We start from the raw sequence: 13105 nt of genomic DNA, 5'->3' as shown, positions 1-13105 counted from the left end.
ACCTGGATTGGGGTGGGGGGTCCATGACTCCCCATCTTCACGGGCCACTCCAACTCACAGCGTGCCTTGCTGTTGGGGTAGAAGCAGCAAGGCCTAGTGACAAGAGCATAGGCTTGGGAGTCAGAGAACCTGGGTTCTAATCCTGGTTCTGCCATGTGACTGTTGTATGACCTTGGACAAGTCACTTAACTTCTCTGTGCCTCAGTTACCTCATCTGTAAAACTGGGGATTAAGACTATGAGCCCCACGTGGGACAACCTGATTGCCTTGTACCTACCCCATCACTTAGAATAATGCTTGGCACATAGTAAGCGCTTAACAAATACCATAATTATTATTATTAAGAGGCAGCAGGCGTGGGGAACAGAGGGCTGACTCTGTAACTCTGTGGTCTTACACTTGGCACAAATCTCACTTGGCTAGGGGCAGGGTAGGTGGAATGGTCCTGCCAGCCCTATCCTGACTGGAAACCCTCAGTAAATCCCGAGTGGCAGGCTGGTGGGAAACACTACTACAGTACAAGATAATCTGCGGTCTCTGGTTTACACCATCATCCAGATTAAAAAGTCCACAGTCCTTATCCCCATGGGGTTGGTCCTGTGCTAACAGAGGGAATGAACCAGTTGATAAAATTGCTATGGTGTTAAGGGGAAAATGTTTATGCTTCCCCAACCTAGACAATAAAGAACTGTGGAGTGGAGAAGAGGTGAGGCATGTCAGCCTGCAGATATATTTAGAAGGAAAAACATGAAGGAACATTTATCTGGATGAGCCATGTTTCAGTTCCAAGACAACCCCAGAAGTGGCAGGAAGGCAGAGAAAGAAAAAAAAGATGGTATTTTTCAGGCCCTTACTATGTGTTAAGCTGTTCTAACAGCTGGGGTAGATGCAAGCAGATCAGGTTGGACATAGTCCCCTGTACCACATGGGGCTCACAGTCTTCATCCCCATTTTACAGATGAGGTAACGGAGGCACACAGAAGTGACGTAACTTGCCCAATGTCACACAGCAGACAAGCGGCAGAGTCATGATTAGAACCCAGGTCCTTCTGACACCCAGGCCCATGCTCTACTCACTAGGCCATGTGCTTCGAGAGAGTGAGAGAGAGGGAGAGAAGCAGGAGCATGGCCTAGTGGATAGAGCACAGTCCTGGAAGTCAGGAGGACCTGGGTTCTAATCCTAGATCTGCCACTTGGAAAGACAGAGACAAGAAACAGTATTGCTGAGTGGATAGGACACAGGCCTGGAATCAGAAGGATCTGGGATTTAAGCCTGATGGCCACGTGGTGGGTGGGTGGGGGAGGGAGAGAGAGAGAGAGAGAGAGAGAGCAATATAATATGAAGGACAAGGGTCTGATGCAAACTTAATCAGTTGGAGGAAAAATGGTGGACACTGCCACTAAAACGGCCTTCACCCCACCACAGAGGCTAAACAGACTGCTGAGATCTTTGACAGGTTATTAGGTAAGGGAACTTAGGCACTTCATGAGGCTTTTCAAGGAAAAGCTGGGAATAACTAACTGTGAGCACCTTCTAAATATTGCTTGGTTTAGGAGTCCAAGACCAGATGAGGTCTCACCAGCTCCTTCAGCAAAACCCCCACTTTCAGCCCAGTACGAATTTCTATCAGGGGGGTGGTAAGGAGGACCAGAACCCACTTTTGAAACCTCAAAGCCCCTCTCCACCCAAATCTGCTGTTGCGAAGTGGCAAGGAAAAAAGTCCAGGCCAGAGCCAAGAAGGAAAACATGCCAAGAGTCGAGGAAAAAGTACTGATATGCTGGGGTACCCTCGGGGGTCAGGGTTACTCTTCCAAATGCCAGAACTGTAAGACAAAAGCCCTCTGACCTCCAGGTCCTGCCCAGAGGCATAGGCTGCAAGTTGCAGCTCCTAAAGAAGCTGGTAATTCCACCAGCTGAGACATTCCAGGCTAGGCCTGCACGTTCTATATAGAAGATAATTCCACCCCTGAGGATTGTTGCAAACCAGCACTTACACTCAGTCTTCCACAACCTGCCCTGAAGGGCAGACACACTAATCCTTAAAATGCATAAAAGTAATTACCCTGATTTTCTACTTATAGCGAGCACATTCTGTAATAATAATAATAAAAAAAACCAAAAGCCACACACACAGGATGTACAATTGGGATGCATCTTACATTTAAGTCACAAAGGCTATTAAGGCAGGTTGTGTGCATTGCATTTGAGGTAGGAAGGCCTGCTAAAAGTTCCACTACTGACTCTGCACTTCTTTCCAAGCTGCCCCCATAGATGCTGCATATACTATGAAACATTCACAGCCCACCTTGATATGAGGAGAGGCAAACTCACAGCTTTGAGTGTAGAAACAACTAAACCTAAAATAAGCTAGGCATAAGAAGACAAGGAGTCAACCCTAGTATTTTTCAGCTGAATCCTTTTGCTTAGCCAAGCCCACCCCAACAAAGAGGCACTATTTTCCTTAATTTTTTGAATGGACAAACTGAGACAAGGAGAGGGGCAGTGAGGTTCCACCCAGCAGGTATGGAACTCTAGCCAAAATTATAAGACAGAAAAGGTTGGATTTCTACTAAGGTGAGCTGATTTGGGCAGAACTTGATAAATCAAGAGTATTTACTTAGTGCCTACTGCAGACAAAACATTATAGTGAGTGCTTGGCAAACTCCAACAGGGCTAGAAGACCCGATGCCTGGCTTTGATAAAGCTTAGAATTTAACAGGCCCTATTTTGGGGAATTTCTGTCCTGCCTCTAGTCAAAGCTGAGATGGCATAGGAGAGCCCCTCAGCGATGATTGTTGAGGGAGTAGCATCAGCTCTGAAGAGAAGAAAGAATTCCCTCACTTCTCCTCCAGGGCCTCAGTTTCTCAATCCAAAAACATGGAAAATGATACCTCTTTGTGTCTGGGCAGGTTTAATGAGACTTGACTAATTGTAGTAGTAGCAATAGTATTTATGAAGTGCTTACTGTGTGCAGTGTTAAACTGAGCTCTAGGAAAGAGGTGTAGAATTAGGGATGGACCCCCTCCCACCAAAGGGGCTCACTATAGGAGGGAGAGGGTGGACAGGAGACAGATACATAGGAGCAACGAAACAATAACACTAAAACAGCCTAAAAGACAAGGACAGAGATACAATGTACACAAAATAAAAAACAAAAGTGGGTCAGATGCTGAGGCTAGAGGAGCAGAGTTTTAGGCTCCTAGAGGCCCAGAGTCCAAGGCACACCTGTACCCACAGCAACGGCTCCCACAGACACTAGCTTTCCTGAGGTTTTAGAGGGGCCTCTTATTGCAGATGCTTTTCTCTTTTCCCATCAGGGTGAAGTCTCCTCAGTGATACAGAGGAGAGTCAGTACTAATGAAAAGCATGCTTGGACTCTTGACTGAAACATGCAGATGATGAAGAGGAGGAGGAGGAAGTCCACCTCCTTTTCAGCAGCTACCTCTGCCATCGCTACCATGACTTAACTGCTTTGTCCAGGCCAGGGATTGCAGTCTTTTTAGGTTTTTGTTTTTTTAAATGGTATCTGTTAAAGTTGTTATTATGTGCCAGGCACTCTACTATGCACTGGGGAAAATACAAGCTAATCAGGTTGGACCCAGCCCAAGTCCCACATGGGGCTCAGTCTTCATCCCCATTTTACAGATGAGGTAACAGGCACAGAAAAGTGAAGCGACTTGCCCAAGATCACAAAGCAGACTAGTGGCAGAGTCAGGATTTGAACCCAGGTCCTTCTGACCACCAGGCCCATACTCTTTTCACTAGGCCACGCTGATTCTCTAGGAGTTTCCAGCATGGGTGGCAGAACATCCTCGGGCTAGGCCAGAAACATTATCTATCCGTGGATACTGCCTGGATTGGGTGGCGACTGCCCTGGCGGGCAGGGGCAGCTGCCTGGCCCGCTGGCAGAACAGCTGAAACTTCTCTCTCCTGTCCCCCTGCCCGCCTTTTAATTCCACCTCCATGATGCCTAAGGTGGCCAGAGTACTGGTTATCTTATCCTATACCTGGCAGAGAAGGGAAAGGAGAAAACCTTGCTTATATGACACACGCCACCCATGCATAGTTGTAGAACCAGCGGATGGACCCACCCCAGACTTCCTGACGTGTGTAACGCACACACAAAGCTGTGCAGGAGCACAACAACCTCTTTATCTTCCAAAAAGCCTCGGTTTTCCACTGACAAGCTGCTAGTGGGAGGTGCGGATATCCTGATGAGGCCTCCCTTTCCAGAGCAAAAAAGCCAGGGCCTGCGGCACCACCCAGTTCAGGACCACCATTTACAAATACTCGGAGGTTCTGTCGCCTCAGTGAGGAGCTCCCAGACAACTCTGGTGTCTGGCCTCAGTCAGGGAGAAACACGTTAATTTCTACCATTTCAATACTCCACTTACCCTGCCTCAAGTCCTGCACATTGGAAATAGAAATGATTTTTGGAAGGTCTAAAAAAATGGATCCACAGAGATGCTAAAAAATGGAACACGGGGGAAAATAGGGTGAAGCGAGTCAGTAGGGGGAAATAACTCAAAAGTCAAGGATACTGAAGGTCAATTCCATTTGCTGCAGCCCGCTTTTATTCTCTCAATTCCTCCTTTTTCTTCCTACCCAGCTTCTCAGGGAGGGAACTTCTTACAAGCTATTGTCGGCTGACCTCCACTACCTTGTTGGGGGAAGGGTTTGACTCGAACAAGGGAGTCAAGAGAAAGTCCTTTCCTCTCTGTTTTCCATGATTAAGTGGCCATTCTCCTGTCCTCACACATCCATGCACATTCCTCAAGTTCCCTGAAGAGTTCCACTCATTCAGGTCAACGGGAGTTTGTGTGTTGGGGGCAAACAGTCCTCAAATGCTTCTTAGCTGGAAAAGAAAAAGCTACGACCTCCTTCACTCTTAGTTCCTCCCCCAAAAGCTGCCTAAGCATGGTCTGGAAATAGCTGGGAGGTGGCAGCTAACAGGAAACCAAACCAAAAGCACAGAGCGTACCGAGAGTGAGGGAAGGCTAGAGCTCTGAGGCCAGAGGACAGGAAGTTGAAGTTAGAACCCAGGCCAGAAACGTTTACACAGTTGAGGAGACCAGCTGATCCCACTTCCAGTCCCACATTCCCTCATGTTGCCAGCACCAACAAGAGAGAAGGGAGGGGGACCATTTTCCCAGGGCGGGCGGTGGGGTGGAGCTATTCTGGGGTTCAAATCTCACTGGAGCCATTAGTGTAAAAGGAATCCTCCATGTATCCATCCTTATCAGGAGTCAAGTTTCTTTACATCCAATCTGTCCAATCCTCAGGACAGAAAGATGGCAGCCCGGGGAAAAAGTTGGGATCATGGACCTGCCAGTTGATGAGTCAAAACTTTCGCACTCTCATTCATTCATTCATTCAATCATATTTATTGAGTGCTTACTGTGTACAGAGCGCACTGTACTAAGCTCTTGGGAAGTACAAGTTGGCAACATATAGAGACGGTCCCTACCCAACAACGGGCTCACAGTCTAGAAGGGGGAGACAGACAACAAAACAAAATGTGGTCAGGTGTCAAGTCATCAGACTAAATAGAAGTAAAGCTAGATCAATCAATCAATCAATCGTATTTATTGAGCGCTTACTATGTGCAGAGCACTGTACTAAGCGCTTGGGAAGTACAAATTGGCATCACATAGAGACAGTCCCTACCCAACAGTGGGCTCACAGTCTAAAAGGGGGAGACAGAGAACAGAACCAAACATACCAACAAAATAAAATAAGTAGGATAGAAATGTACAAGTAAAATAAATAAATAAATAAATAAATAGAGTAATAAATATGTACAACCATATATACATATATACAGGTGCTGTGGGGAAGGGAAGGAGGTAAGACGGGGGGATGGAGAGGGGGACGAGGGGAGAGGAAAGAAGGGGCTCAGTCTGGGAAGGCCTCCTGGAGGAGGTGAGCTCTCAGCAGGGCCTTGAAGGGAGGAAGAGAGCTAGCTTGGCGGATGGGCAGAGGGAGGGCATTCCAGGCCCGGGGGATGACGTGGGCCGGGGGTCGATGGCGGGACAGGCGAGAGCGAGGTACAGTGAGGAGATTAGTGGTGGAGGAGCGGAGGGTGCGGGCTGGGCAGTAGAAGGAGAGAAGGGAGGTGAGGTAGGAGGGGGCGAGGTGATGGAGAGCCTTGAAGCCCAGGGTGAGGAGTTTCTGCTTGATGCGCAGATTGATCGGTAGCCATTGGAGGTTTTTGAGGAGGGGAGTAATATGTCCAGAGCGTTTCTGGACAAAGATAATCCGGGCCGCAGCATGAAGTATGGATTGAAGTGGAGAGAGACACGAGGATGGGAGATCAGAGAGAAGGCTGATGCAGTAGTCCAGACGGGATAGGATGAGAGCTTGAATTAGCAGGGTAGCGGTTTGGATGGAGAGGAAAGGGCGGATCTTGGCAATGTTGCGGAGCTGAGACCGGCAGGTTTTGGTGACGGCTTGGATGTGAGGGGTGAATGAGAGAGCGGAGTCGAGGATGACACCAAGGTTGCGGGCTTGTGAGACGGGAAGGATGGTAGTGCCGTCAACAGAGATGGGAAAGTTAGGGAGAGGACAAGGTTTGGGAGGGAAGACAAGGAGCTCAGTCTTCGACATGTTGAGCTTTAGGTGGCGGGCGGACATCCAGATGGAGATGTCCTGAAGGCAGGAGGAGATGCGAGCCTGGAGGGAGGGGGAGAGAGCAGGGGCAGAGATGTAGATCTGGGTGTCATCAGCGTAGAGATGATAGTTGAAGCCGTGGGAGCGAATGAGGTCACCAAGGGAGTGAGTGTAGATTGAGAACAGAAGGGGACCAAGCACTGAACCTTGGGGAACCCCCACAGTAAGAGGATGGGAGGGGGAGGAGGAGCCTGCAAAAGAGACTGAGAAAGAACGACCGGAGAGATAAGAGGAGAACCAGGAGAGGACGGAGTCAATGAAGCCAAGGTCAGATAACGTGTTGAGGAGAAGGGGGTGGTCCACAGTGTCAAAGGCAGCTGAGAGGTCGAGGAGGATTAGGACAGAGTATGAGCCGTTGGATTTGGCAAGCAGGAGGTCATTGGTGACCTTTGAGAGCGCAGTTTCCGTGGAATGAAGGGGACGGAAGCCAGACTGGAGGGGGTCGAGGAGAGAGTTGTTGTTGAGGAATTCTAGGCAGCGCGTGTAGACAACTCGTTCAAGGAGTTTGGAAAGGAATGCACATCACTGACAAAATAAATAGAATAGTAAATATGTACAAGTAGAATAATTAGAGTAAAAAATCTGTACAAACATATATACAGGTGCTGTGGGGAGGGGAAGGAGGTAGGGCAGGGGGGATGGGGAGAGGGAGAGGAAAAAGGGGGCTCAGTCTGAGAAGGCCTGGAGGAGGTGAGCTCTCAGTACGGCTTTGAAGGGAGGAAGAGAGCTAGTCCTGTCAGAAGCCACAGATCTAATAGTTGTTCAGGATCATTTCCCTCTTGCCTCATCGGATCAACTGGCAGTGAGCCCGTTGCTGGGTAGAGACCGTCTCTACATGTTGCCAACCTGTGCTTCCCAAGAGCTTAGTACAGTGCTATGCACACAGTAAGCGCTCAATAAATACGATTGAATGAATGAATGAACTGGCTGCCGACTGAAAGAAGGGGGTTTACCACCCAGCCTCACAGCAACAAACAAGCTCTGTACCAATCGCTCTCAAGCAACAGCATACTGGATGTTGGGTATGTGAGGAAGAGTAGGAGAAGCAGAATGAAGCAGGTTTGCCATCTTGAACATCAAGATGAGTATTTTTACACCACTGGGATGGTGTCATGAAGGAACTGATGCCACAGACTTCAAAAGTAGGAGAAAGTTTCCAGAGTATTTTAAAGAGGGGCATAATGCTGATACACATCTTTTTTTAAAGTTTATTTCCTGGTGAGACCCTAAAGCCCGTTCATAAAAAGAGGGCCCCTCCAAAGTTCTAGGTTCGGCTCAGGTTCTCCTCAACTTTCCACAACAAGAGTTGCACTTGAAGATATTTAATATCATTATTATAGCGCTATTCTTCATCTCTAATTTGGAAGTAAAAGTCAAAGTGTAAGGTGTTGTCTACAGTGAGTATTTCTATTCACCTACAGCAAGGCAAAGGTGGCTGAGAAGGGGTGGTAGTTCTGCTGAAGTTTTATTATTTTGCCATCCAAACAGAATCATCCCTCCCTACCTGGTTTTGGTGTAGCCCAGTCCCTAGACGACAAAACTAAAGCACCAAAGGTCAGCTGTGAGCAAAGGGCAGTGCATGAGAGGTGGATCAGAGGGCCGGAGGCCCACCACATAAATGTAAAAACATGTGACAAGTCATCAGAAAAAATGTTTTAAAAGAGGAAGTGAAAGGAGCAGTTAATATTGACTAATCATTTTTTCCTCTGCTGTCAATAAATACTCAAAACCAAATTCCTGATGTTCAAAAGATAAGGGTTCTGGCTTTCAGCTTACAAGATGGAGAAAAACGTTCCTATTTCTTCCCTTCCCAAACTTTTTGGATCGGGTCTTCTTGGTGATGTCTCCAGGGTGACTTTTCATTTGCAGCTCGAGGAGCAGAGCTGAGACAGCCTCAGCCCGTCCGGCCACTAATGCAATAACCTCGGCTCAACAGAGATCTTAATCGCAAGCTACGTGCGAGGGGATGAACTGCAGAGGCTACATACACCACTGCAAAAATCCAGGGGAATTGTTGGCAGCGTGGAAGAGAGACACCAGATGTAAGATCTTAATATATACACAATGAGAGAGGCAAGTGGGAGAGACTGGAACAAACTTAATCCTTCTACGCCTTCCTATTCACCAAAAAAAGCAGTGTTCCTGCTGGTTCCCGGAGATGGTTTCTGCTGGATCTTGGCTCAGGGATCCATCCAGTCGTGATGGATGCACACGACTGCATTGCCCTGGGGCCTCACCCACTCCAAACTCCGGTGTTGCCGGGCAAAGAGGGGATTTCCTTTCCTTCATCTCGCCCAAACTAGATGGTTCTCATTGTCCAGGGGGCCAGAGTGCACCACCGATGGCGGTCGGATCCCCTAAATTACAGTTCAAACTCAACTTAGGCGCTCAGTACGGTGCTCAACAAATACGCCCGACTGATTAATTTACAGCGTTGATTCACCCTCAACCTTGGCGGTAATTGGATCAGGTGGAGGACAGAGGCCTAACGGGTAGGTGCTAATTCACAGACCTAGGAAAAGTCCAGGTAGCCTCTTTGGCCACCAGCATTAAAGCAGGTCCTCTCTCATTCCCTCCTCCTTTGGGTGTTGGTGCCTGTAAGCCCCACCTCCCTTTCCTCTAATATTGCGATGGTACTGACTGGGCGTTTACTGTGCGCCAAGCACTGTACTAAGCGTTGCATCGTTGTCTGTCCCCGAGTACCCAGGTCTTCCAGCTCTAGATGTCTAGGTCCCATCCCTCTCCCTTCACCTCTTCTCGGGTGACCGACCCCCAAGAGGGTTGGCGTGGCTTAGTGGAAAGAGCCCGGGCTTGGGAGTCAGAGGTCGTGGGTTCCAATGCTGCTCCACCGTTTGTCAGCTGTGTGACTGCGGACAAGTAACAACTTCTCTGTGCCTCAGTTACCTCATCCGTAAAATGGGGAATAATCAATCAATCGTATTTATTGAGCGCTTACTGTGTGCAGAGCACTGTACTAAGCGCTTGGGAAGTACAAGTTGGCAACGTATAGAGACAGTCCCTACCCAACAGTGGGCTCACAGTCTAGAATAAGACTCTGAGCCCCACGTGGGACAACCTAATCAGCTTGCATCGACCCCAGCGCTTAGAACAGTGCTTGGCACATATTCATTCATTCAATCGTATTTACTGAGCGCTTACTGTGTGCTGAGCACTGTACTAAGAGCTTGGAAAGTACAATTCGGCAACAAATGGAGACAATCCCTGCCCACAATGGGCTCACATAGTAAGCGCTTAACAAGCAGCGTGGCTTAGTGACAACAGCCCGGGCTTGGGAGTCAAAAAGGACGAGGGTTCCAATCCCGGCTCCGCCACTTGTCTGCTGTGTGACTTTGGGCAAGTCACTTCACTTCTCTGGGCCTCAGTGACCTCATCTGTAAAATGGGGAGTAAGGGTGTGAACCTCACATGGAACAACCTGATTACCTTCTATCTACCCCAGCGCTTAGAACAGTGTTGGTACATAGTAAGCGCTTAACAAATACCATAATTATCATTATTATTATTAGGAGTCAAAGGACGTGGGTTCTAATCCCGGCTCCGCCACTTGTCCGCTGTGTGAGCTTGGGCAAGTCACTTCACTTTTCTAGGCTTCAGTTCCCTCATCTGTAAAATGGGGATGAAGACTGTGAGCCCCACGTGAGACAACCTGATCAATCAATCAGTCGTATTTATTGAGCGCTTACTGTGTGCGGAGCACTGTACTAAGCGCTTGGGAAGTACAAGTTGGCAACATATAGAGACAGTCCCTACCCAACAGTGGGTTCACAGTCTAAAAGGAAAGTACAATTCAGCAGCAAATAGAAATAGTCCCTACCCAATAAGGGGGCTCACAGTCTAGAAGGGGGGAGACAGACATCAAAACAAGTAAACAAGCATCAATAGCATCAACATAAATAGGACCTGATGACGCTGTAACCCCCGCAGCGCTTAGAACAATGCTCGGCACATAATAAGCGCTTAATAAATGCCACCGTTATTATTATGATTATTATTCTCTGGGCCTCAGTGACCTCATCCGCAAATTGGGAATTAAGACCGTGAGCCCCAAGTGGGGCAACCCGATCACCTTGTATCTATCCCAGCTCTCAGAACAGTCCTTGGCACGTAGGAAGCGCTGAACAAATAGCATCGTTATTAAACACTGTTATAATCAGAGAAGCAGCGAGGCTCTAGTGCAAAAGAGCCCGGGCTTTGGAGTCAGAGGTCATGGGTTCCCACTGTTGGGTAGGGACTGTCTCTATCTGTTGCCAATTTGTACTTCCCAAGCGCTTAGTCCAGTGCTCTGCCCATAGTAAGCGCTCAATAAATACGACTGATGATGATGACGGGTTCAAATCCCGGCCACTTGTCAGCTGGGTGACTCCGGGCAAGTCCCTTCACTTCTCTGGGCCTCAGTTCCCTCATCTGTAAAATGGGGATGAAGACCGTGAGCCCCCCCGTGGGTCAACCTGATCATCATCATCATCAATCGTATTTACCGAGCGCTTACTATGGGCAGAGCGCTGGACTAAGCGCTTGGGAAGTACAAATTGGCAACATCTAGAGGCGGTCCCTACCCAACAGTGGGCTCACAGCCTAAAACCTGATCACCTTGTAACCTGCCCAGCGCTTAGAGCAGTGCTTTGCACATAGTAAGCGCAGTAGGGTGGTAGTAGTAGTAGTAGTAGTCTCACAGTCTAAAACCTGATCACCTTGTAACCTGCCCAGCGCTCAGAACAGTGCTTTGCACATAGTAAGCGCAGTAGGGTAGTAGTAGTAGTAGTAGTCTCACAGTCTAAAACCTTATCACCTTGTAACCTCCCCAGCGCTCAGAACAGTGCTTTGCACATAGTAAGCGCTTATTATTATTATTAATTAGCCCACATTTGGCAGGGGGGACCCCTCCCTCCCTCTCTGTCCGTCTGACCTCGTCGGTGTCGAGGTCCCACCGCCCCTCTCCCTAAAGGTTCGGTCCCCGTTCGGCCCCTAATTTTTTTCGCCGTTTTTCGGGGTGCCCCCGGTCCCCCCTCGGCTACCTGTAGGCCAAGCTCATGCACTCGAAGAGCTTGGTGAGGGAGGCGTCGATGGACAAGCGACAGGAGCTGGTCTTGCCGAAGCTGTAGGTCTGGCAGGTCTGCTTGTTGACCGTGTCGAAGTCGTAGCCCTTCTTGGGCGGGTGGTCGCGGTGCGGGGAGGACACCATGAAGTGGCCGCTGTGGATGATCTGCTGGCGGCGGGGAGGGGGCGGCGGAGGCCGGGGCTCCGAGTCCGCGTCCGAGTCGTCGTCGTCGTCGTCGTCCTCCTCCGGCTCGTCGGGCTGGGGCAGCGCCGGCCGGCCGCGGGGCCGCCGGGACGAGCACGTGAACGCGTCCGCGGCCATGAGCGCGGCCCGGGGCATCCCCCGGGGACCGGGGCCGGCGAAGGACCGAGCTCCCCCCGACGGCCCCCACCGTCCCGGGCCGGGGAGCGGGGAGCGGGGAGCGGGGAGCGGGGAGCGGGGAGGAGGCGCGGCGGACGGCACCGACTCAACCCCCGGGGGGGCGGGCCTTCGCCGCGACGTCCCCGGCGCGCCTCAGCCAATGGGAGGCCCGGGATTGACTCTTAAAGGCGCCGGCCCCGCGACCGCCTGCGGCCGACAAAAACGCGGCCCCCGCCTCCCAACCGACCCGTGCAAGCTCAACTAGGGGCTACGCCCGCTACACGACCCCGGACCCTTCTCCTCCTCCTCCTTTTCTCCTCCTCTTCTCCTCCTTCTCCTTTTCTCCTCCTTCTCGCTTTTTCCTCCTCTTCTCCTCCACGTCTCCTCCTCCGTCTTTTCTCCTCCTTTTCTCCTCCTCCTTTTCTCCTTTTCTCCTCCTCTTTTCTTCCTCCTCCTCTTCTCCTCCTTCTCCTTTTCTCTTTTTCTCCTCTTCTCCTCCTCCTCCTTCTCTTTTTTCCTCCCCTTCTCCTCCTCCACGTCTCCTCCTCCTTCTTTTCTCCTTTTCTCCTCCTTTTCTCCTCCTCCTCCTCCTCTTCCTCCTTTTCTCCTCCTCCCCCCTTTCTCCTCTTCCTCCTTTTCTCCTCCTCCTCCTCCCTATCTCCTCTTCCTCCTCCTCCCTTTCTCCTCTTCCTCCTTTTCTCCTCCTCCTCCTCCCTATCTCCTCTTCCTCCTCCTCCCTTTCTCCTCTTCCTCCTTTTCTCCTCCTCCTCCCTATCTCCTCTTCCTCCTCCTCCCTTTCTCCTCTTCCTCCTCCTCCCTTTCTCCTCTTCCTCTCTTCCTCCTCCTCCTCCTCCTCCCTTTCTCCTCTTCCTCTCTTCCTCCTCCTCCTCCACCCTTTCTCCTCTTCCTCCTCCTCCCTTTCTCCTCTTCCTCCTTTTCTCCTCCTCCTCCTCCTCCCTATCTCCTCTTCCTCCTCCTCCCTTTCTCCTCTTCCTCCTCCTCCCTTTCTCCTCTTCC

At 50.1% G+C, this 13105-nt stretch overlaps 1 protein-coding gene across 1 annotated transcript in view; it reads right to left on the bottom strand.

The window, feature by feature from the left end:
- Positions 1-12100, bottom strand: part of LOC119942916 (MLX interacting protein) — a 69596-nt gene extending 57496 nt beyond the window's left edge. The window contains exon 1 of the mRNA XM_038763959.1: positions 11706-12100. Coding sequence (XP_038619887.1) covers positions 11706-12067 — 362 coding nt within the window. The 5' untranslated portion in view covers positions 12068-12100. The remainder of the gene's footprint in view (positions 1-11705) is intronic.
- Positions 12101-13105: the final 1005 nt, after the last annotated feature.

This window comes from Tachyglossus aculeatus, chromosome 21 (assembly GCF_015852505.1).
Source record: "Tachyglossus aculeatus isolate mTacAcu1 chromosome 21, mTacAcu1.pri, whole genome shotgun sequence".
In the NCBI taxonomy this organism is placed as follows: domain Eukaryota; kingdom Metazoa; phylum Chordata; class Mammalia; order Monotremata; family Tachyglossidae; genus Tachyglossus; species Tachyglossus aculeatus.
Note: the sequence above shows the minus strand (reverse complement) of the source record. Positions and strands in the feature narration are given on the sequence as shown.